Source organism: Scyliorhinus torazame, chromosome 9 (genome assembly GCF_047496885.1).
Source record: "Scyliorhinus torazame isolate Kashiwa2021f chromosome 9, sScyTor2.1, whole genome shotgun sequence".
Lineage (NCBI taxonomy): Eukaryota > Metazoa > Chordata > Chondrichthyes > Carcharhiniformes > Scyliorhinidae > Scyliorhinus > Scyliorhinus torazame.
In genome coordinates, this window is record NC_092715.1 from 161,714,055 (window position 1) to 161,738,172 (window position 24,118).

Consider the following 24,118-nt stretch of genomic DNA (forward strand, 5'->3'; position numbering starts at 1 on the left):
CCCAGGGGGAGAGAAGGGGGACATGGGGCAATTTCTGGACAAGCTGGAGTTTCCCCAGGTGGAGGAAGCAAAGAGGCAGGCGTTGGAGGAACCCCTGGGGCTGAGGGAGGTGCTGGATAGTCTCAGGGGTATGAAGGCGGCGAAGACCCCAGGGCCGGAAAGGTATCCGGCGGAATTTTACAAGATATCTGCGGCGGACCTGGCACCAAATCTGTTGGGGGCGTTTAATGAAGCGCTGGAGAAGGGGGGAGCTGCCGGAGACGATGAAGCAGGCAGTAATCATGCTTAACCCGAAAAAGGGGAACGACCCAGTGGAATGTTGGTCGTGTAGGCCCATATCACTATTGAACACGGATGTGAAAGCATTGGCCAAGTTGTTGGCAGGGAGGATGGAGATTGTGTCCCCGGGATAATGGCAGAAGATCAAACAGACTTTGTGAAGGGCAGGCAGCTTGTGAGTAATATAAGACGGCTGTTGAATGTCCTGATGAATCCGTTGGGAGCTCTGGTACCGGAGGTGGTGGTGTCCATGGAGGCGGAGAATGCATTTGATCGGGTGGAGTGACAGTATTTGTTCGAGGTTTTGGGAAGCTTTAGGTTTGGGCCCAGATTTGAAATGAAAAATGAAAATCGCTTATTGTCACAAGTAGGCTTCAATGAAGGTACTGTGAAAAGCCCCTAGTCGCCACATTCAGGCACCCGTTCGGGAAGGCTGGTACGGGAATTGAACCGTGTTGCTGGCCTGCCTTGGTCGTCTTTAGAAGCCAGCGATTTAGCCCAGTGTGCTAAACCAGCCCCTATTTGTGGCATGGGTGCGGTTGCTGTATGTGGTACCAAGGGCGAGTGCGAGGACGAATAATATGAGTTCGCAAAGCTTTGACAACACAGGGGTACGAGGCAGGGGTGCACACTATCGCCGTTACTGTTTGCACTAGCCATAGAGCTGTTGCCGATGGCTATTAGAGGGTCGGCGGAGTGGCAGGGGATTATGAGGGGACAGAGGGAGCATCGTGTGTCGCTCTATGCTGATGACCTGTTGCTGTATATTTCGGATCCGCTGGAGAGTATGGGAAGGATTATGGACCTGCTGGGGAGGTTTGGAGAGTTCTCAGGGTATGTAGTGAAAAGTGAGATTTTCCCGTGAATGAGCTGGGACAGCGGGCAAATCTAGGGTAGCGAGGGATATGTTTAGGTATTTGGGGATTCAGGTAGCGAGAGAATGGACGGGGCTCCATCAGTGGAACTTAACAAAGCTGGTGGAGGAAGCCGGGAGTGATCTCAGGAGTTAGGATACATTGCATTTAACCTTGGCGGGAGGGTCCAAGTGGTGAAAATGAATATTTTGGCGAGGTTCGTTTTTTATTTTTCAGACTCTCCCGATCTTTAGACCAAAGGCCTACTTTTGGAAATTAGACACGATCATTTCGGACTTTGTCTGGGCGGGCAAGGTGCCCAGGGTCAGGAGGACCCTGCTACACAGGCAGAGGCAGCAGGGGAGGGTTGGTGTTGTCGGTTCTGCTTCTTTATTGCTGGGCGGCAAATGTGGATACGGTGCGGCGATGGTTGGAAGGAGATGGGGTAGAGTGGGTTAAGATGGAGGAGGAATCTTGCAAGGGATCCAGTTTGAGGGCTATGGTGGCGGCAGCGCTGCCAATGGCACCGGGTAGGTATTCAGGGAGCCTGGTGGTGCAGTCCACGGTGAAAATACGGAAACAGTTGAGGAGGCATTTTAGGGTGGAAGGGATGTCGGTGTTAACGCCGCTGTGCGAGAATCATGGGTTTGAGCCGGGGGGGGGGGGGGGGGGGGGGGGGGGGGGGGGGGGATGGATAGTGTATACACAAGGTGGAGGGAAGTGGGGCTGGTCAAGGTGAGGGATTTGTATTTGGAAGAAGGGTTCACCAGTCTGGAGGAGCTAAGGGAGAGGGTAGAGCAGCCGAGGGGGAGCGAGTTCAGGTAGCTGCAGGTTAGGGACTTTGCGCGAAAGGTCTGGAGGGGGTTCCCGAGATTGCCGGATACACCCTGCTGGAGTGACTGCTGCTTCCGGATGTGGAAGGGGAGGGAATCATTGAATTTACAGTGCAGAAGGAGGCCATTCAGCCCATCGAGTCTGCACCGGCCCTTGGAAAGAGCACCCTACTTAAAGCCCCACCCTATCCCCTTTATCCCCGTAACCCAGTAACCTCACCTAACCTTTTTTGGACACTAAGGGCAATTTATCATGGCCAATCCACCTAACCTGCACATCTTTGGACTGGGAGGAAATCGGAGCATTGTAATTAATTAGGACATATTGCTCATTTAAAAAGAATACTATGAAACCCCAGCTGCAGTGTGCTCTAGTCTTTATTTATTTTTAAATATGTAGTTAACTGGTGCTGTTGTTTCAGCACACTCCATATGAAAAGGAATACGGTTTTAAAATGGTAACTAAAATGCAAGATTATTGCATGCATTAAAAACCCAACTACCATTTAACAACTTCAACCACACCACAAGATGTTTGCCGATTAATGAATTCCAGTTCAATTTTTCTGAATTCTGGAATATGCATAATCTACCTAGAATGTATTTACCTTGCAGCGTTTGTATAATCCTTGTGCTACTGGTAATGTTCTTATTCAGAGCCACCTTTAAAAAAAATTTATACAAGTCAGGAATCTGAAAACACTGCACACTACTTAATACATTTACAAATGTTTAATTTGCTTTTGACTTGTAATCCAGGTGTCAGTCAAATAAAATGCAACATTATTACTGTATGAACAGGAACAAAAGCCAATTTCTTAGAATTCACTGTGTATTCCCAAAACAAAATGTTGGATAACTGCGCAGTATATCTAATGCAGAAAATGAAAACCTGCTCCACATGTTTGTTCAAAACTGGCTCAATTTCAGTTCTAGATCCCGATCTTCAAAACTGGCTCAATTTCAGTTCTAGATCCCGATCATCAAATCGATCTATTTGTTAACTTTCCCACGTGCAGCTGACTTCCTGTGGAAAACAAATCCCAAAGCTAAATCCCACTGCTCGGTACATTTGCAACTGCTGAGTTTTTGGACGCAGCACATTTCCAGCTAAGCCTCCTTACTGCGGATGTGAACCTGAGCCACTCACATGTGAGCATGTCTGTTTCAGAATACAAGAAAGCGGAGTGGATTCAAAATGTTTATAAAGTTGACTAGGGAACAGGGAGCAGAAAATCTGTTTGTTGCCATGGAATTAATGCTGATAGGACTTTCTCTAGCGGCATTGGCAACAGCACCAGTCTGTACCAAATATTTAGATGATCACTATTTTCAGATTTGATCATTGAATTCTCTTTTGTCCTGATGTTATCTGTAGGGTTTCCCAACTTGGAACACTGGTTTGTTTGAGGGGGGGGGGTTAAAATTTTGTTTTGGTGTGATGAGACAAGTGAAACCATGGTGAATAAACAGCATTGTAACAATTATGAAAGACTAATTTATTGAAGTAAAGAAAAGACAAACACACAACAGGACTACTCTACTCTCATGCAATTAAAATGTAGGAATTACTAAGCACGCACGACATTTATATGTAACATGCCCCTTGTTCTAAAATATATCTACCCTACCTGATCTCTACAAGACTTCCCCGTTTCTCCAAACAACATCCAAATTAAATCACCAGCTTATAGTTACCACACAATACAGGATGATGCTCAAGTCTGGGAAATATCTTTCCCATTCCAGCAAAGATATTGAAAACTGCCTTTATGAAGGTCTTCTGCACTGCCCTGGCTCTAAGGCTTAGAGGCTTTTTTCATGAAAACCTGACCTCTAGCTGCTAGCTGAAAAACTAGCTTTCAGGCTGGAAACTGGTCTGTCTGCTTTCTGAGACAGCTCAATGTTAACTGGCCTCTAACGTCTGATCATCAGGCAAATTATACCTTTGTTCCCTTTGGATTATGCTTTCTGTACATTTGGCTGTCTGCCATCATCAACTTCCTTGACTATATATTAACATATGTATATCTCATTGACCTTCCTAATCGCTTGCAAGCCGTTTCTCCTCATAAGCTATTCACAGCTGATTCTTAGCGAAACACCTTCTGATCTTGTTTTTGAGAGAGACACATATCAATGGGACCTTTTGCATATGGTCTACTGCTGTCTCAAGGCAGATTTCTACTTGTTGCTGGACATCTTGCATCCTATTACGTTTTGTTGAATTAGTTCACTGCTGTTGCTAGGCAGATTCATGACACTTACCATATCACAGTGAAAGAATCTAACTTTTTTGTATAGGTAAAGAGGGTTCAATTTGAATAAGTGATTTAAAAGAAATCATAATAGCTGACTAACTGCTGTTACATTTCATATTATAAAATGGCTGACTGCTTGAAGACTGGATAATAAAATTGCAAACGTTTGCAGAATCATTCTGAAAGAAAAGCTTTTTGTATTCAAGAAGATTGTGTCTCGGGGGTGGTGCATGAAGACCAGACAGGGTTTGTAAAGGGGAGACAATTGAATGTCAACGTGCGACAGCTGTTGGGGGTGATAATGATGCCCCCAGCAGAGGGGGAGGCAGAGATAGTGGTGGCGATGGATGCAGAGAAGGCATTCGATAGGGTAGAGTGGGAGTATCTATGGGAGGTGTTGAGGAGGTTTGGGTTCAGGGAGGGGTTTGTCAGTTGGGTCAGACTCCTATATGGGGCCGCAGTGGCAATTGTAGTCACAAATCGGCAAAGATCGGAGTATTTTCGGTTACATAGGGGAACAAGGCAGGGGTGCCCCCTGTCCCCATTACTGTTCACGTTGGCAATTGAACCACTGGCCATAGAGTTGAGAGACTCTAAGAAATGGAGGGGGGTGGTTAGAGGGGGAGAGGAACATCGAGTGTCACTCTACGCAGATGACCTACTGCTATATGTGGCGGATCCTGTAGAGGGGATGACAGAGGTTATGCAGATATTGAGGGAGTCTGAAGATTTTTCGGGATATAGGCTAAATATGGGGAAGAGTGAGCTTTTCGTAATACACCCTGGGGATCAGGGAAGAGGAATAGACGCCCTGCCGTTAAGGAGAGTGGAAAGGAGCTTCCGATATTTGGGGATTCAGGTAGCTAGGAGCTGGGGAACTCTACACAAACTCAATCTGACGCGGCAGGTGGAGCAGATGGAGGAGGATTTCAAGAGGTGGTATATGCTGCCGCTCTCACTGGCGGGCAGAGTGCAGGCCGTAAAAATGATGGTCATCCCAAGGTTTCTTCTTGTGTTTCAATGTCTCCCCATTCTGATCACTAAAGCCTTTTTCAAGAAAATAGACAGGAGCGTTATGAGTTTCGTGTGGGCAGGAAAGACCCCGAGGGTAAGGAGGGGGTTCCTGCAGCGCAGCAGGGACAGAGGGGGACTGGCATTGCCGAATCTGGACGACTACTATTGGGCCGCCAACATGGTGATGGTTTGTAAGTGGATGAGGGAGGGAGAGGGGGCGGCGTGGAAGAGGCTGGAGATGGCGTCCTGTAAGGGAACGAGCCTAAAGGTGCTGGTGACGGCGCCGCTGACGCTCTCCCCAAAAAGGTATACCACAAACCCAGTGGTGGTGGCAACCATAAGGATCTGGGGGCAATGGAGGCGACACAGGGGGGTGATGGGTGCCTCGGTGTGGTCCCCGATCAGGAACAACAATAGGTTTGTCCCAGGAAGGATGGACGGAGGGTTCCAGACCTGGCATCGGGCAGGAATTAGGAGATTGAGAGATTTGTTTATTGACGGGATGTTCGCGAGCCTGGTAGCGTGGAGGAAAAGTATGAGTTGCCCCCGGGGAATATCTTTAGATACATGCAAGTGAGGGCGTTTACGAGGCAACAGGTGAGGGAATTTCCGCTGCTCTCGACACAGGGGATCCAGGATAGAGTGATTTCGGGGGTATGGGTCGGGGAGGGCAAAGTGTCCGAATTATATCAGGAAATAAGAGACAAGGGGGAGGCGCTGGTAGAGGAGCTGAAGGGAAAATGGGAAGATGAGCTGGGGGAGGAGATTGAGGGGGGGGCTGTGGGCTGATGCCCTAAGCAGGGTAAATTCCTCGTCCTCGTGTGCCAGGCTTAGCCTGATACAATTCAAGGTTCTACACAGAGCACATATGACGGGAGCAAGACTGAGCAGATTCTTCGGAGTGGAGAACAGGTGCGGGAGGTGCTTGGGAAGCCCGGCGAACCACACACACATGTTCTGGGCGTGCTCGGCACTGGATGAGTACTGGAGGGGAGTGGCAAAGGTGATTTCAAAGGTGGTGAATGTCCAGGTCAAGCCAGGCTGGGGGTTAGCTATATTTGGGGTAGCGGAAGAGGCAGGAGTGCAGGAGGCGAAAGAGGGCGATATTCTGGCCTTTGCGTCCCTGATAGCCCGGCAAAGGATCCTACTTATGTGGAAGGAAGCAAAACCCCCCCGGCGTGGAGGCCTGGATAAACGATATGGCAGGGTTCATAAAACTGGAACGAATGAAATTTTCGCTGAGAGGATCGGCTCAGGGGTTCTCCAGGCGGTGGCAACCGTTCCTTGACTATCTCGCGGAATGTTAAGGGAAAATAGATCAGCAGCAGCCCGGGGGGGGGGGGGGGGTCGGGGGCACTAAAAACACTTTTTTTTTTGTTGTCACTTTGTTAGCTCACTATTTTATTTAAATAATGTTATTTATCAGCTATTGTGTTATTTTTATGGTGATTTGTAAAGTGGAAAAACTCTGTTTGAAAACTTTAATAAAATATATATATTTTTTTAAAGAAGTTGGAGCTGGCTTATGGCCATTGCATTTCCTAGCTGACATGGAATAGAATCAGATATGAAGGTGCCATAGCTAGCAAGGTCAAATTGACCCATGAAAACTTACATGAAAAGTTCTTTGTCTTAAGAAAGAACTGGATGATATCCAGATACGTGTCCAGGGTTACCGTATACCATTCCATGATTAAAAAAATCACCCGACCAAAGAATGTGCTACGGCAACTTCTTGAGATTACTAAAATAATGTTTTGACTAAATGACAGACAAATTGTGTGAGCAAATTAGAAGAATCATAGATGATCTCAGACCAATCAAAGCTTTGAAGAGGCTGAGACTTCATAGATAACAGTTAATAATTTCCTTAAAACGTTGGGTTTCGGGGTGATACGTTAGTGCTTTTTGCTATGCTTCCATGCTATGCTATCTGCTTGTGCTGTGAAATCGTTATTCTAATTTAAACTGCGCAGTATCTATGTACTGTGCATATTGATTTGAATTGTTAATGTATCTTGAATTCAACCTATTTGTAATTGCGAGAGACAATCTTTTCAACAAAGCTTCCTGCAGGGCTGAGTTGAAAACATCTTAATAGAGAAAACCAATCGTCAGTAGACACACCAAATTAAAGTGGCTAATTGATATTAAAACCCAATTTAAAGTTCAGTCTCAAGGTCTGTTCAATTAATACATATGTGCGGCGACACAGATATATGTGCGGCGATATTAACGAAAAGTGCAGATCATAACAGTTGGCGTAGTCGGCAGCGGGAGGAGACATTCAAAACAAGCTAGCAACCGCAATTGGAGTACTTGCCCAATTCTAGGAACCACATTTTTGGATGGAAGGATAAAAATGTTTTAGAGAGGGTTCAGAACAATTGCAATAATGGTTCCAGGGATGAAAGACTTTGGTTATGTGGGAAGATTCGAAAAGCTGACTCAGTTAGCTTAGAGAAATTTGAATGGACATCTGATAGAGGTATTCATGAGGGGCCTGAACAGCCAGAGAAAAACTGTTCCCATTGGCAGAAGGTTCAAGGGCCAGAGGACACCAATGTAAAGGTGATTGGCAAAAGAACTCTAGCAACTGGAGGATATTTTCTTTGGTTAGGAACTGGAATGCACTGCTCGAGAGTCAGATACAAAAGAGCATTATCCAGCATTTTCCGTTTTTATTTCAATTTTCCAGCATCCACAGTATTTTGCTTTTAGATACAAAAGTACTTTTAGATAAGCATCCAAGAGGGAAAATTTGCAAGGCAGCAAGATTGATTTTCTCTTGTAGAGATCAAGCATGGCCACAACTGGCCAAATGACTTCCTGTTTGGTCCATCCATTCAATGATTCTAAATTTGAGAATAGCAGTCTCTCACAAAGAGCAAAGTGATAAAGGTCTCAAATTCTGTTTACAGCTGTCGATTGAAGGACAATTATTGGCCAGGGGACAGGGGAGAGTATCTTTGCTCTTCATCAAAATAGTGCCATGGTGCTGCCTCAACATAAATTTAATCACATGTTAGCACCTACAACACTTCCTCAGTATTACAATGGAATACCAGCCTTTCTGAAGTCCTTGGAGTGGGACTAGAACCCACAACCAATTTTGACTCAGAGGCAATAGCACATTAGCTGAGCCACAATGACACTGGTGCAATCCCACAAACACCAATTGGCTCCTTCAATCCAGTGCATTTCTGGGAAATAAATTGATATCCACCCCACATCAGGTTCAAAATGTTCTTGGTCCTTTTGTTATGTGCTATTACAGAGGCAGTTCCAGGATTTTGATCCAGCAACAGTGAAGGCACGTGGAACAAATGAAGGAGTATTTCCGGAGGTGGGACATGCTCCGGTTGTCACTGGCGGGGAGGGTACAGACCGTAAAGATGACGGTTCTCCCAAGATTGTTGTTTGTTTTTCAGTGTCTCCCTATTTTTATTCCAAATACTTTTTTTAAGGAGGTGAACAGGGTGATATCTGGGTTTGTGTGTGTGTGTGTGTGGGGGGGGGGGGTAAAACCCCGCGAGTAAAGAAAGTGTTGCTGGAACGGAGCCGAGGGCTGGAACTGACGAGTTTTAGCAACTAACCTGGGCGGCGAATATTAGCCATGATTAGGAAATGGGTAGTTGGGTTGGGGTCGGTGTGGGAGCGGGTGGAGCGGCATCATGTAAGGACACAGGTTTGGGGGCATTGGTAACGGCACCTCTGCCGTTCTCACCGGCCCGGTACTCCACAAGCCCAGTGGTAGTGGCGGCCCTGAGAGTCTGGGGGCAATGGCGAAAGCATATGGGAGTAGAGGGAGCGTTGGGTGTGGGCTCCAATCTGTGGTAATCACTGGTTTGTGTCGGGGATAATGGATGGGGGGTTTCGGAGGTGGCAGAGAGTGGTATTGAGGCTGGGGATCTGTTTATTGATGAGAGATTTCCCGGTCTGGAGGATCTGGAAGTGGAGTTTGAATTGCCGGGAGGGAATGGGTTCCGATATCTCCAGGTAAGGGATTTTGTGCGAAGGCAGGTTTTTACCTTTCCGCTCCTTCTGCCACAGGGGAAACAGGACAAGGTAGTTTCTCGAACAGGGATGGGGGAGGGGAAGGTATCAGAAATTTACAAAGAGGTTGTGGAGTGGGGGGAAACCCAAATAGGGGAGGCAAAACGTAAATGGGAGGATGAGTTGGGAAAGGAGTTAGAGACTGGTCTGCGGGAGGATGCCCTGAGCAGAGTCAATACGTCCTCATCCTGTGCCAGGCTCAGCCTGATACAATTCAAGATGGTCCACTGGGCACACATGACTGTGGCCCGGATGAGCAGGCTTTTGGGGTAGAGGACTGGTTGTGGGCAGGAGGGCCCGCAAATCATGTCCACATGTTTTGGGCATGCCCGAAGCTCAGGGGATTCTGGCAGGGATTTGCAGATGTCATGTCCAGGGTGTTACAGGTGAGGGTGGCACCGAGTCCAGAGGTGGCGATTTTTGGAGTGTCGAAAGACCCGGGAGTCCAGGGGGCAAGAGAGGCTGATGTTTGGCCTTTGCCTCCTTGGTAGCCCGGAGATGGATCTTCCTAGTGCGGAGGGACTCTAAGCCCCCAGAAACAGGGTTACGAGTTAGTGACATGGCTGGGTTTCTCAGGCTTGAGCAAATCAAGTTCGCCCTGAGAGGTTCATCATTAGGGTTCGTTCGGAGGTGGCAGCCGTTTATCGACTTCTTCGGAGAAAACTGAACCATCAGCAGATTCAATAAGGGGGAGGGGGTTAGACTATTTCGGTCTAGCTTAGGCGAGAACTGTGGGCGGAGGGGTATGTTATGCGTTGAATTATGTTTATATCTGTACTTGTGTCTTTTGTTATTATAAAACCATAAATGCCTTAATAAAATGTTTCTTAACAAAAGTGAAGGATCGGCGATATATTCCCAAGTCAGGATGGTGCATGACTTGGAGGGGGACCTCCAGGTGGTGGTCTTCCCATATGTTTGCAGCCCTTGTCCTTCTAGGTGCTAGTGGTCGTAGGTTTGGGAGATGCTGTCTAAAGAATCTTGGCAAGTTCCTGCAGTGTAGCTGGTACACACTGCTAACACTGTGCTTCATTGGCGGAGGGATGGAGTGCTTGCGGAATGGGTGCAATCAAGTGGGCTGCTTTGTCCTGAATGGTGTCAAGCTCAAGTGTTTTTGGAGATGCACTCATCCACTCCTAACTCCTAAAAATTTCACCAACCTTTTCAAAGATCTGTTCGTAACCAGCGACTTTTCCAAGGGGGGGGGGGGGGGGGGGGGGTGAGGAGCAGCTTGCCTTGTTGGCGGCCAAATTAGGAATGATGCAGGAGACGCAGAAGCGGCTAAAGGGGAAGGTGGAGGACCTGGAGAATCGGTCGTGGATACAAAGCCTAAGAATAATGGAGATGCCTGAAGGCATCGAGAGAGCGGACGCTGGCTCATGGCTCATATGTAGCCAATATGCTGGAGAAGCTGTTGGGTGAGGGAGCCTTCGACCAGCCCCTGGAGATTGATCAGGTGCGCTGATGAGGAAGCCGCAGGCGAACGAGTTGCCGAGGGCGATGGTGGCGAGGTTACATCGAATCCTGGATAAGGAGAAGATCTTGAGGTGGGCCAGGTAGGTGAGGAGATGTACCTGGGAGGGCAATGAGCTCCGGGTATCAAAGAACCAGGATGCAGAACTGGCCAAGAGGCGAGCCGGTTTAACCGAGTCAAGACTTCCCGCTTTAAGAAGTCAGTGAAGTTCGGGATGCTGTGCCCGGACCACCTCTGGGTGACCCACAATGGTCACGAGTGTTACTTTGGAACACCGGAGGAGGCGATGGAGTTTGTGAGAGACAATGGACTGGCAGGAAAGGGAGGTCATTGAACTTTGGAGGAAGTGTGAGGAGATGTTGGTTCTCTCTGACCCCCTTGTTTTTTTTTTGTTATTGTTGTTATTGCTCTGTTTCTTTTGGGGGAGGGGGTCAGAGAACCTTTTTTAACTCAGGGGTCATTTGTTTTTTTTTGTGGGGTTCTTTGGTGGGTTGCTGGAGAATCGTGCTGGGTGAATGCACCTTTTTCAGATTGTTATTGTTGTTTGCACCATGGAAGTGTGCAAGTGGGGGGGGGGGGGGGTGGAAATCAGTTGGGTGGGGTAGGATGTTTGGCGTCATGGGCTGGTGTTGCCAGGTTAGCTGGGTAAGGAGCACAATGGGAGATGAGCAGGTGGTTAGAGTGCTAGAGGGAGTTGGCAATATTATTTTGTTTGCTGGGGGGGGGGGGGGAAACAGTTGATAGGAGTGGGGCTGTTGAAGTGCAATATGGAGGGGTCGGTGATGGTGGATATCAGAGGGTGGGCCTGGAGGGTTGCCTGACGTGGGCTGGGGGCTGCCCAAGAGGAGATATGGCTGATCGGCACAGCGGGTTCCCCCCCCCCCCCCCCAAAGCAGGCTGATCACATGGAATGTGAGAGGACTGAATGGGCCAGTTAAGCGGTCGCACATGTTCACGCATTTGAGGAGCTTAAAGGCAGATGTGGCATTCTTACAGGAAATGCATCTGAAGATCAGGGATCAGACTAGGCTAAGGAAAGGGTGGGTAGGCCAGGTCTTTCACTCGGGATTAGACATGAAGAGGTGTTGAGAAATAAGCGGGTAGCGTTTGATGTGGGGAATATAGTGGCAGATTTGGTGGGGGGGGGGGGTGAAGGTTCATGATGGCAAGTGGGAAACTGGAGAGGATGCCAGTGGTCCTGGTGAACGTCTATGTCCCAAATTGGAATGACGTTGAATTCATGAGGCTGGTGAAGATTCCGGACCTGGACTCGCACCGGCTGATAATGGGAGGGGATTAAGTGGACGGGGGGGGGGGCACGCTTTTGGAAGCACGTACGGCAGTGTTCAGGGGTTTATATTGATTCATGCACATAGGGACAAAACGGAACTGGCAAGAGATAGTGAGCCCTGGTGGATGAAATCCTGCAGGTCGATAGGAGGTATTTGGAGGCCCCGGAGGCGGGATTGTTGAAAGAGCGGCAGAAACTCCAGTTGGAGTTTGGGCTGGTGTCTAGGGTCAGGCAGTGGGGTAGTTGCGGACGGCTGTCTATGAGTATGGGGAGAAGGAGGGTAGGATGTGGGCACATCAATTGAGGATGCAAGAGGCGGCGAGGGAGATTGGAAAGGTGAAGGATAAGAGGGGGAAAATGGTCTTAGACCCGGTGGGGGTGAATGGAGTTTTTGAAGACTTTTACAAGAGGCTATATTGTCATGTGAGTGTCCCTTTAAGAAATGTTTGTCTTATCACATGGCTTCAGAGATGTCATCGTGTGGGTGGAGCTGGGCTGTGGCTCTGGGTTTTTACTTTCACTTTGAGTTTGAACTGGTGTTCTGCACTGCACAGGCTGAAAAGAAGTGTCTCTCTATCTTCAGTTTAAAAGCTGTTTCCAGATTACTTGGCAAGTTAAAAGTGATAACTGTTTTCTGGAAGAATTCAAACCGGTTTTAGAAAGGACACAAGAGCATCCATACCAGGTCTTGAGTGCCGTGTGCTGGGCCACATCTTTGAAAAGAGGTTTCTGGTTTATGGAATCTTGATAACAAATTGGAACAACTAAAGGGGGAAATTTATTAAGGGTGATACATAGATTATTTTAGCTGCGTGGCGTATTTATGTTGGTAGTTGATAAAAATGCTTACTGTGCGTGTGGTTATAACGTTTTCGGAGACCTGGGTTCCCTGCTGGTAAGGGCATTTAATGAGGCGAAGGAGAAGGGAGAGCTCCCCCCACGTAATCGCATGCCTCGATTTCCTTAATTTTGATGACGGATAAAGGGCTCAGAGCAGTGTGGGTCCTACCGTCCAATTTCACTTCTGAATATAGACGCCAAGTTGCTGGCAAAGATCTTAGCCTCGAGGATTGAGGACTGTGTGCCAGGGGTGATAGGGGAAGACCAGACGGGGTTTGTAAAGGGGAAGCATCTGTCGGCCAATATTAGTCATTTGTTAAACGTTATAATGATGCCCCTGAAGGAATGAAATGTGGAGGTAGCGGTAGCCATGGACGCAGAGAAGGCCTTTGATTGGGTAGAATGGGAATATTTGTGGGAGATACTGGGGCAGTTCGCACAGGGATTTGTGAATTGGATCTGGTTGTTGTATGGGCCGCCGGCAACGAGTGTAAGGACGAACCTGGTGAGTTTGGGGTATTTCAGGTTGCATTGTGGGATGAGGCAGGGATGCCCACTCTCCCCATTGCCCTTGGCGATAGAGCCATTCACAATGGTGCTGAGAGCGTCAAGGCGCAGGCAGGGGGTTGTGTGGGGGATCATGGGAAAAGTGAGATTTTTTTCCGATCCAGGCAAGGGAACAGGATTGGACATTGGGCGAGCTGCCGTTTAAGGTAGTGGGGGCGAGTTTTGGGTATCTGCATTCAGGTGTTGCGGGGATGGGAGCAGTTACAGAATTTGGCACGGCTGGTGGAGCAGATGAAGGGGGATTTTAAGAGGTGGGATGTGCTCCCGCTGTCTATGGCGGGCAGGTGCAGTCCATGAAGACGACGGTTGTCCCGAGGTATTTATTTGTGTTCCAGAACCTTCTGATTTTTCTTCCAAAGGCTTTTTTAGGAACATTAACGCATTGATCTCGGGGTTTGTGTGGGCGGGAAAGCCCCACTGGTGAAGAAGGTGCTGCTGGAGCAGGTACTGGGTGGGCCTTGCCAAATTTGATGAACTACTGCTGGGCAGTAAATATAGCCATGGTCAGGAAGTGGGTAGTGTGGGAGCGGATGGAGGCAGCCTCTTGCAAGGACACTAGCTTAGGGACACTGTTGACAGCGACTCTGCCTTCTCGCCGGCCAGGTACTCCACAAGTCCAGTGGTGGTACCGGCCCCGAAGATGTGGGGACAGTGGCGGCGGCACTGGAGGCCAGAGGGTGCCTCAGTTTCTTTTTTTGGGGGGGGAGCTAGATGTGGGGTTATGGGGTTGGGGGCGGGCGGGGATTGAGCGGTTTGGAATTCTATTGGTGGGAGGCAGCTTTGAGCTTGGAGGGATTGGTAGAAGAGTATGAGCTGCCCAGCAGGAATGGGTTCCAGGACTTACAGGTTTGGGATTATTTGAGGAAACAGGTGCCGTCCTTTCCTGACCTGCCGCCCCCGGAGTAGCAGGACAAAGTGGTGTCGAAAACAGGGGTTAGTGAGGGCAGGGTGTCGGAGATCTATAAGGAATTGATGGACTGGGCGGGCACCCCAATGGGAGAAGTTAAGCAGAAGTGGGAGGAGGGAGTTGGAGGCTGGGCTGTGGGAGGAGGCTCTGAGGAGAGTGAGTGCATCCCCTTCCGACTGCCTTATTCAATTTAAGGTAGTCCACAAGGCACATATGATGGTGGCCAGAATAAGCAGGTTCTTTGAGGGGGTGGAGGATATCTGTGGGCAGTGCGCAGACGGGCCGCGAACCATGTCCACATGTTTTGGGCCTGTCCTTAACTGGAGGGATTCTGGCGGGGGTTTGCTGATGTTATGTCGGAGGTGTTGAGGGTGAAGGTTGTCCCGAGTCCAGAAGTGGCAATCTGTGGAGTGTCGGAAGACCCGGGAGTCCAGGGGATGAAAGAGGCCGTGATTTGGCCCGGAGACGGATCCTGTTGGAATGGAGAGACTTGAGACCACCGAAACCGGGTGTGTGGGTCAGCGACCTCGCAGAATTCCTTAGGTTGCAAAAAATCAAGTTTGCCTTGAGAGGGTCTGTGGAGGGGTTTGCCCAGAAATGGAAACCATTTATCGACTTCTTCAAAGATAGTTAAGATGTCAGCAGGGGGAGGAGGGGTGGGATTCTGGGGTAAAAAAGGAGGCAGGGTAGGTGGAGGGTAATGGCAAGGAGGGTGGGGCGGTGATATTATATATATATATATTTTTAAAAAGAAAGAGAAGGCGAGTAGGATGCTGGCCAACCAACTCAGGAAGCAGGAGGCGGCGAGAGAGATCAGAAGGGACTTCCGGGTGCGGCGATGACCAGCTGAGTCGCACGTTTCGGCAGCTCCCGGTGAAACGGACTTTTGGGCTCTTGATAGGAGCCCCAACGGCAATTTTGACGGCTAAAAACACTGTGCGGTAAACCAGAAGGGAATCCCCCCTGGATACGGATGAAAAAAGGAGGAGAAAGTGGCCAGATTGCAGTGGATCCTTTAGAACAGCGGCAAGGAAGGCAAGCAAAAACCAAGATGGCGTCGGAAGGTGGCAGTTTAACATGGGGCCCTGAACAACAAGAGTTCTTGAAATACTGTGTGGAAGAGCTCAAAAAGGAAATGAAGAAAGAGCTGTTGGCCCCGATACTACAGGCGATCGAAGGGCTAAAGGAGGAACAAAAGACCCAGGAGCGGGAGCTTCGGGTCGTGAAGGCAAAGGCACCCGAGAATGAGGACGACATACAGGGCCTGGTGGTGAAGACGGAGACGCATGAGGGACATCAGAAACGATGGGTGGAAAGGTTGGAGGCACTGGAGAACAACGCAAGGAGGAACAACCCGAGGATTCTTGGTCTTCCTGAAGGTGTGGAGGGAGCGGACATCGGGGCATACGTGAGCACGATGCTGCACTCGTTAATGGGAGCGGAGGCCCCGGCGGGTCCGTTGGAGGTGGAGGGAGCATACCGAGTGATGGCGCGAGGGCCGAGAGCAGGAGAAATTCCCAGAGCCATAGTGGTGAGATTCCTCCGTTTTAAGGATAGAGAAATGGTCCTTAGATGGGCGAAGAAAACTCGGAGCAGTAAATGGGAGAACGCGGTGATCCGCGTTTATCAAGACTGGAGTGCGGAGGTGGCGAGAAGGAGGGCGAGCTTTAATCGGGCCAAGGCGGTGCTTCATAAAAAGAAGATAAAATTTGGAATGCTGCAACCGGCAAGACTGTGGGTCACATATCGAGGGAGGCACCACTACTTTGAGACGGCGGATGAAGCGTAGACTTTTATTGTGGAAGAAAAACTGGAATGAGCGGGTTATTAAAAAGAACGTTTGAACAAAGTGGTGGGGCGAATGTGGGGGGCAAAGAGGGGGGTTAAAAAGGGGTGAAAGAGGAGTTTTATGTACTAATCCTGCGATATGGTAACTTCTCTCTCTTCCACAGGTGGTGATGGGGGGAGGAGGGGAGGTGGAGGAGATGGGGCGTTGGCCATTGGGGGCGGGGCCAAGGGAGAAGCGCGGGCTTGGTACCCGCGCTATGATAATCATGGCGGGAATAGAGAAGCAGGAAGGAGGGGGCGTCGCACGGTGCGAGCCGAGGTCACGGGGGGGGAGCCGAGGTCACGGGGGGGAACCCGAGGTCGGCCAGAGTTTGCTGACTTCTGGGAGCAACATGGGGGGAGTAATTACGCTAGCGGGAGATCTAGCGGGGGGGGGGGGGGGTAGAATTACTGGGTTGCTGCTGCTGGGGAGGGGGGAGCTGGTATGGGAGTGGATGGGCGGGGGGGGGACCGCCTGGGGGAGATACAGCTGCGTGGGAACCGGGTGAGGAGCTGGAAAAAGGTGATGGCTAATCGACAGGGGGGGGGGGGGGGGGGGGGGGGGTAGGAAGCCCCCCAACCCGGCTGATCACGTGGAACGTGAGAGGGCTGAACGGGCCGATAAAGAGGGCACGGGTACTCGCACACCTTAAGAAACTTAAGGCAGATGTGGTTATGTTACAGGAAACGCACCTGAAACTGATAGACCAGGTTAGGCTACGCAAAGGATGGCTGGGGCAGGTGTTCCATTCGGGGCTAGATGCGAAAAACAGGGGGGTGGCTATATTAGTGGGGAAGCGGGTAATGTTCGAGGCAAAGACTATAGTGGCGGATAACGGGGGCAGATACGTGATGGTGAGTGGCAAACTATAGGGGGAGACGGTGGTTTTGGTAAACGTATATGCCCCGAACTGGGATGATGCCAATTTTATGAGGCGGATGCTAGGACGCATTCCGGACCTAGAGATGGGAAAGCTGATAATGGGGGGAGATTTTAATACGGTGTTGGAACCAGGGCTGGATAGGTCGAAGTCCAGGACTGGAAGGAGGCCGGCAGCAGCCAAGGTACTTAAAGATTTTATGGAGCAGATGGGAGGTGTAGACCCGTGGAGATTTAGCAGACCTAGGAGTAAGGAGTTCTCGTTTTTCTTCTATGTCCATAAAGTCTACTCGCGAATAGACTTTTTTGTGCTGGGAAGGGCGTTGATCCCGAAGGTGAGGGGAACGGAGTATACGGCTATAGCCATTTTGGATCACGCTCCACACTGGGTGGACTTGGAGATAGGGGAGGAAACAGGAGGGCGCCCACCCTGGAGAATGGACATGGGACTAATAGCAGATGAGGGGGGGTGTTTAAGGGTGAGGGGGTGCATTGAAAAGTGCTTGGAACTCAATGATAATGGGGAGGTCCAGGTGGGAGTGGTCTGGGAGGCGCTGAAGGCGGTGGTTAGAGGGGAGCTGATATCAATAAGGGCACATAAAGGGAAGCAGGAGAGTAAGGAACGGGAGAGGTTGCTGCAAGAACTTTTGAGGGTGGACAGACAATATGCGGAAGCACCGGAGGAGGGACTGTACAGGGAAAGGCAAAGGCTACATGTAGAATTTGACTTGCTGACTACGGGCACTGCAGAGGCACAATGGAGGAAGGCACAGGGTGTACAGTACGAATATGGGGAGAAGGCGAGCAGGTTGCTGGCACACCAATTGAGGAAAAGGGGAGCAGCGAGGGAAATAGGGGGAGTGAGGGATGAGGAAGGAGAGATGGAGCGAGGAGCGGAGAGAGTGAATGGAGTGTTCAAGACATTTTATAAAAAATTATATGAAGCTCAACCCCCGGATGGGAGGGAGAGAATGATGGGCTTCTTGGATCGGCTGGAATTTCCCAAGGTGGAAGAGCAGGAAAGGGTGGGACTGGGAGCACAGATCGAGGTAGAAGAAGTGGTGAAAGGAATTAGGAGCATGCAGGCGGGAAAGGCCCCGGGACCGGATGGATTCCCAGTCGAATTCTATAGAATATATGTGGACTTGCTCGCCCCGGTATTGACGAGGACCTTTAATGAGGCAAAGGAAAGGGGACAACTGCCCCCGACTATGTCTGAAGCAACGATATCGCTTCTCTTAAAGAAGGAAAAGGACCTGCTACAATGCGGGTCCTATAGACCTATTTCCCTCCTAAATGTAGATGCCAAGATCCTGGCCAAGGTAATGGCAGTGAGAATAGAGGAATGTGTCCCGGGGGTGGTCCACGATGACCAAACTGGGTTTGTGAAGGGGAGACAGCTGAACACGAATATACGGAGGCTGTTAGGGGTAATGATGATGGCCCCACCAGAGGGGGAAACGGAGATAGTAGTGGCGATGGATGCCGAGAAAGCATTTGATAGAGTGGAGTGGGATTATTTGTGGGAGGTGTTGAGGAGATTTGGTTTTGGAGAGGGGTATGTTAGATGGGTGCAGCTGTTGTATAGGGCCCCGATGGCGAGCGTGGTCACGAATGGACGGGGATCTGCATATTTTCGGCTCCATAGGAGGGACAAGGCAGGGATGCCCTCTGTCCCCATTATTGTTTGCACTGGCGATTGAGCCCCTGGCGATAGCGTTGAGGGGTTCCAAGAAGTGGAGGGGAGTACTTAGAGGAGGAGAAGAACACCGGGTATCTTTGTATGCGGACGATTTGCTACTATACGTGGCAGACCCGGCGGAGGGGATGCCAGAAATAATGCGGATACTTGGGGAGTTTGGGGATTTATCAGGGTATAAATTGAACATGGGGAAAAGTGAGTTGTTTGTGGTGCATCCAGGGGAGCAGAGTAGAGAAATAGAGGACCTACCGTTGAGGAAGGTAACAGGGGACTTTCGTTACCTGGGGATCCAGATAGCCAAGAATTGGGGCACATTGCATAGGTTAAATTTAACGCGGTTGGTGGAACAAATGGAGGAGGATTTTAAGAGATGGGATATGGTATCCCTGTCAATGGCAGGGAGGGTGCAGGCGGTTAAGATGGTGGTCCTCCCGAGATTCCTCTTTGTGTTTCAGTGCCTCCCGGTGGTGATCACGAAGGCTTTTTTAAAAAGGATTGAAAAGAGCATCATGGGTTTTGTGTGGGCCGGGAAGACCCCGAGAGTGAGGAAGGGATTCTTACAGCGTAGCAGGGATGGGGGGGGGGGGGGGGGGGGGGGGGGGGGGGGCTGGCACTACCGAGCCTAAGTGAGTATTATTGGGCCGCTAATATTTCAATGGTGAGTAAGTGGATGGGAGAGGAGGAGGGAGCGGCGTGGAAGAGATTTGAGAGGGCGTCCTGTAGGGGGACTAGCCTACAGGCTATGGTGACAGCCCCATTGCCGTTCTCACCGAGGAACTACACCACAAGCCCGGTGGTGGTGGCTACACTGAAGATTTGGGGACAGTGGAGACGGCATAGGGGACAGACTGGAGCCCTGGGGGGGTCCCCGATAAGAAACAACCATAGGTTTGCCCCGGGGGTAATGGATGGGGGATATGGAATGTGGCAAAGAGCAGGAATAACGCAACTGAAAGATCTGTTTGTGGATGGGAAGTTCGCGAGTCTGGGAGCGCTGACCGAGAAATATGGGTTGCCCCAAGGGAATGCATTCAGGTATATGCAACTGAGGGCTTTTGCGAGGCAACAGGTGAGGGAATTCCCGCAGCTCCCGACACAAGAGGTGCAGGACAGAGTGATCTCAAAGACATGGGTGGGGGATGGTAAGGTGTCAGATATATATTGGGAAATGAGGGACGAAGGGGAGACTATGGTAGATGAACTAAAAGGGAAATGGGAAGAAGAGCTGGGGGAGGAGATCGAGGAGGGGCTGTGGGCAGATGCCCTAAGCAGGGTAAACTCGTCGTCCTCGTGTGCCAGGCTAAGCCTGATTCAGTTTAAGGTATTACACAGGGCACATATGACTGGAGCACGGCTCAGTAAATTTTTTGGGGTGGAGGATAGGTGTGCGAGGTGCTCGAGAAGCCCAGCGAATCATACCCATATGTTTTGGTCATGCCCGGCACTACAGGGGTTTTGGGTGGGGGTGACAAAGGTGCTTTCAAAAGTAGTGGGGGTCCGGGTCGAACCAAGCTGGGGGTTGGCTACATTTGGGGTTGCACAAGAGCCGGGAGTGCAGGAGGCGAGAGAGGCCGATGTTTTGGCCTTTGCGTCCCTAGTAGCCCGGCGCAGGATATTGTTAATGTGGAAAGAAGCCAAGCCCCCGGGGGTGGAGACCTGGATAAATGACATGGCAGGGTTTATAAAGCTAGAGCGGATTAAGTTCGTTCTAAGGGGGTCGGCTCAAGGGTTCACCAGGCGGTGGCAACCGTTCGTCGAATACCTCGCAGAAAGATAGATGGAATGGAAAAAAGAAGGCAGCAGCAGCAGCCCAGGATCGGGGCGGGGGGGGGGGGGGGGAACCAGAAGGACTCTCAGGGTTGTTAATATATACTGTATAATATGTATCGGTCGTTGCGACAGATAATTATATATTGGACTGTTAAATTATATTTTTGGAGAGTGTTACTTGTGATAAGGCAGTTGCCAATTAGGGTTAGTTTTCATTTTTGTTATTTATTATTTATTCATTTTTTGTTTATAAAATAGGTCATTGTTATTTGTGTTGTTATAATATTGTGTAAAGGATGCACAATGTACTGTGTTGGTTGACCAAAAATTTTCAATAAAATATTTATTAAAAAAAAGAGAGAGATCAGAAGGGTGAAGATGGGAGGGGAAGAGTAGTACTGGACCCGGTTGGGGTGAATGGGGTATTCGAGGAGTTTTACAGGAGGCTTTACGAATCAGAGCCCCCAGCCCAGGGACCGAATGGGTTTCCTGTCGAATTTTATAAGAAGTTTGGAGGGCATCTGGGGCCCCTGCTGGTGAGGGCATATAATGAGGCGAGGGAAAAGGGGGAGCTCCCCCCTACATTCCTATATTATTGCAGACATCCATATCCCTCATACTAAAGAAGGATAAGGATCCAGAGCAGTGTAGATATCGCTACGAAATGCGGGGCAAAGCTGCTGGCAAAGATTCTAGCATTGCGAATTGAGGACTGTGTACCAGGGGTGATAGGGGACGATCAGACAGGGTTTGTAAAGGGGAGGCAACTGTCGGCAAATGTTAGAAGATTACTAAATGTGATAATGATGTCCCCCGCCCCCACAACCACCTGTCTCGGCCTTCTCCACCACCTCACTTCCGTTCACCAGTATTACTTGCTAGCGTGGCAGCCCCTGCCAAAAGGCTCCTCTCACTGACCTCCCCCACTCAGCAAAGAAGGCTCCCTGCTGACCTTACCCTCCCCCACCCAAACAAAGACTTATCTTGAACTCCAGGTCACCTCCCCCAAGAGCAAACAAACCAGAGTTAAAACACACACAGCCCCAGGCAACAGGACGGATGGGGGTAGGGACCGCCACCCCCCCATAAACCTTTCACCCCGCTACATTTTGTCAACCCAACAAAAAATAAACAAGAAAAAAAAACTCCAGATCGGAGGAAAAGAAGCACCTCACTCCCTACCCACTCTACCTTCATTCCAATCATTTCAAAGTGCCAGCACTTCAGTCTCCCAGAATTGTTTAATTCAGTTCTCCCCCAGTTTATGTCCCATGATGAAGTCCTTGTCCGCTTCTGGGGTCTCAAAGTAATATTTACGGCCTTCATACGTGACCCATAATTTTGCCGAGGAGAGCACCCCAAACCGGATCTGCCACCAATATAGCAGTGCCTTGGCCTTGCTGAACGTTGCACTAACTCGCCTCCAACGTCCTGATATATTCGGGCCTTGTTCCACTCCCATTCACGGTTGCGTTTCTCCCTGGCCCACCGCAAAATCTTCTCTTTCTCCGCGAACCTATAGAATCTCACAATCACTGCCCACGGTGGCTGCCCTGCTCTAGGCTTCTTGGAGACCAGTGCGCTCTGTCCACTTCAGGGGCCTCAGCCACCAGTCCCGCCAGCATCCTCAACACATATCCCGTGGCACTCACACCTTCCACTCCTTCAGGCAGGTCCACTATTCGCAGATTCTGCCTTGTCTTCCTGTTTTCCAGCTCCTCCACCTTTGCTCTCAGTGTCTTGCAAAGGACTAAGAGCCTCACCTCCGCTTCTAATGCCAACACCAGATCGCCGTGATCCGACATCACCCTCTCAATCTCTCGGATCTGCAATGCCTGTGCCTCACCACGCTATCCATTGAGCCCTTCAGGGGTGCCACAGCCCCTTCGATGGCCTTTGAGCGATCCTCCTGCATCTCCTTCCTCGGCTCGCAGAACATATCCTTGATGAAAGCCATCAACTGCACCATCTGGGGCTTTCCTCTCCGCCATCCTTCCACTAGCTGCTGCGCCACAGGTCCCTTCCAACTCCTTGGCTAGGTCTTTCACCTTCTTCTGCAGGGTTTAGTAACCAACTACGCCTCCAACCTTCAACTACACCTTTCTGTCGAAGTTGCACCGAATTTGGGGTAAAAAGAACTCTTTCTATGCCTTCAAGCAGGAGCTCCCATGTGCGACCAGTTACACCATGGCCGCCACCGGACGAATGCATCTTTGTCGTTCACGGGACTCAGCCTTATCCAGTTTAAGATAGTTCATAGGGTGCATATGACAGTGGCTAGGATTAGCATGTTCTTCGATGGGGTAGAGGACAGGTGTGTGTGTGGTGCGCGGGGAGGCCCGCAAACCACTTTCACATGTTTTGGGCATGTCCGAAACTGAAGGGGTTCTGACAGGGATTTGCGGACTTAATGTCGGAGATGCTGAGGGTGAAGGTGATCCCGAGTCCAGAAGTGGCAATATTTGATATGTTGTAAGATCCGGGAGTCCATTGGGCGAGCGAAGCCGATGTTTTGGCCTTTACCTACCCGGCAGCCCGGAGACAGATTTTGATGGAGTGGAGGGATTCAGGGCCACCGAAACAGGGGGTGTGGGTGACCGACCTGGCAGAGTTCCCAAGGTTGGAGAAAATCAAATTCGTCTTAAGAGGGTCGGTTGATGGATTCGCCCGGAGATGGAAGCTGTTCATCGACTTTGAGGCGCATATTTTCCAAATAAAGAAGGTATCTGGCAGCAAATGTGTCAGCAAACTCTAATTTCTATTGGTTAGGGAGGTGTGCGGCAAGTTTTTTAAAAAGTGAAATACCATATAGTCAGAAAGACTGCTGCAAGGAGCACACTCTGGGGTACATAGCTACACCTTCAAATTTCCTTCAGAAAGCAGCAAGCACATAGTAGAATGCCCAAACAAACTTGCACTCTGACACCTCCAGTACATCAAGTCAACATACCATGCTCAGCTAGTGATGCAAAGTGTGAAAAGGAGAAAATTTAAGGAACAATGATCATTCTATCATAAGACTTAAGTTGAAGGTCCTGTGCTGGACAAAGCAGAAGGTCCGATGCTGGACAAAGCAGAAGCGGGTGGTGCAGTCGGCTGGAGCTGGTATACGCATATACCAGGACTTGACGGTGGAGCTGGCGAGGAGGCGGGCTGCCTTCAGCCAGGTGAAGAAGGCACCATACATCAGCAAGGTGCAGTGCGGCATAGTATATCTAGCTAAGTTGAGGGTGACCTACAAATCCAGGGATTTTTATTTTGGGACGGCGGAAGCGGTGGAGCAGTTTGCGAAGGCAGAAGGGCTGTGGCAGAATTGAGAAATGGGACTGAGGGCAGGTCGTGTACGATGTAGCCTCATGTAACTTTATTTTTTTCACTGCGTGTTGCTGTATTCTAAATGAGTCGACGCTGTATATTTGGACAAGATAAGAGTTAGGACTTTCATTTGCAATGATGGTTCTTTGGGGCTTGGGTGTGTATGTTAGGGTTGTGTGCTAAAGGGGATTTCTTGGTTTTCCTGGGACCGGGCAAGGGGGAAGGAGACCCGGGCGGGGGCCTCCACG

The 24,118-nt window shown here is 49.9% G+C and overlaps 1 protein-coding gene across 4 annotated transcripts in view; it reads right to left on the minus strand.

The window, feature by feature from the left end:
• The window catches only part of LOC140429552 (Golgi membrane protein 1-like), a 77,925-nt gene that overhangs the window by 48,705 nt on the left and 5,102 nt on the right, over positions 1-24,118 (minus strand). For all 4 annotated transcript variants that reach the window (XM_072516708.1, XM_072516709.1, XM_072516705.1 and 1 more), the window contains exon 2: positions 2,575-2,629. In XM_072516708.1, the coding sequence (XP_072372809.1) occupies positions 2,575-2,629 (55 nt within the window). The remainder of the gene's footprint in view (positions 1-2,574; positions 2,630-24,118) is intronic.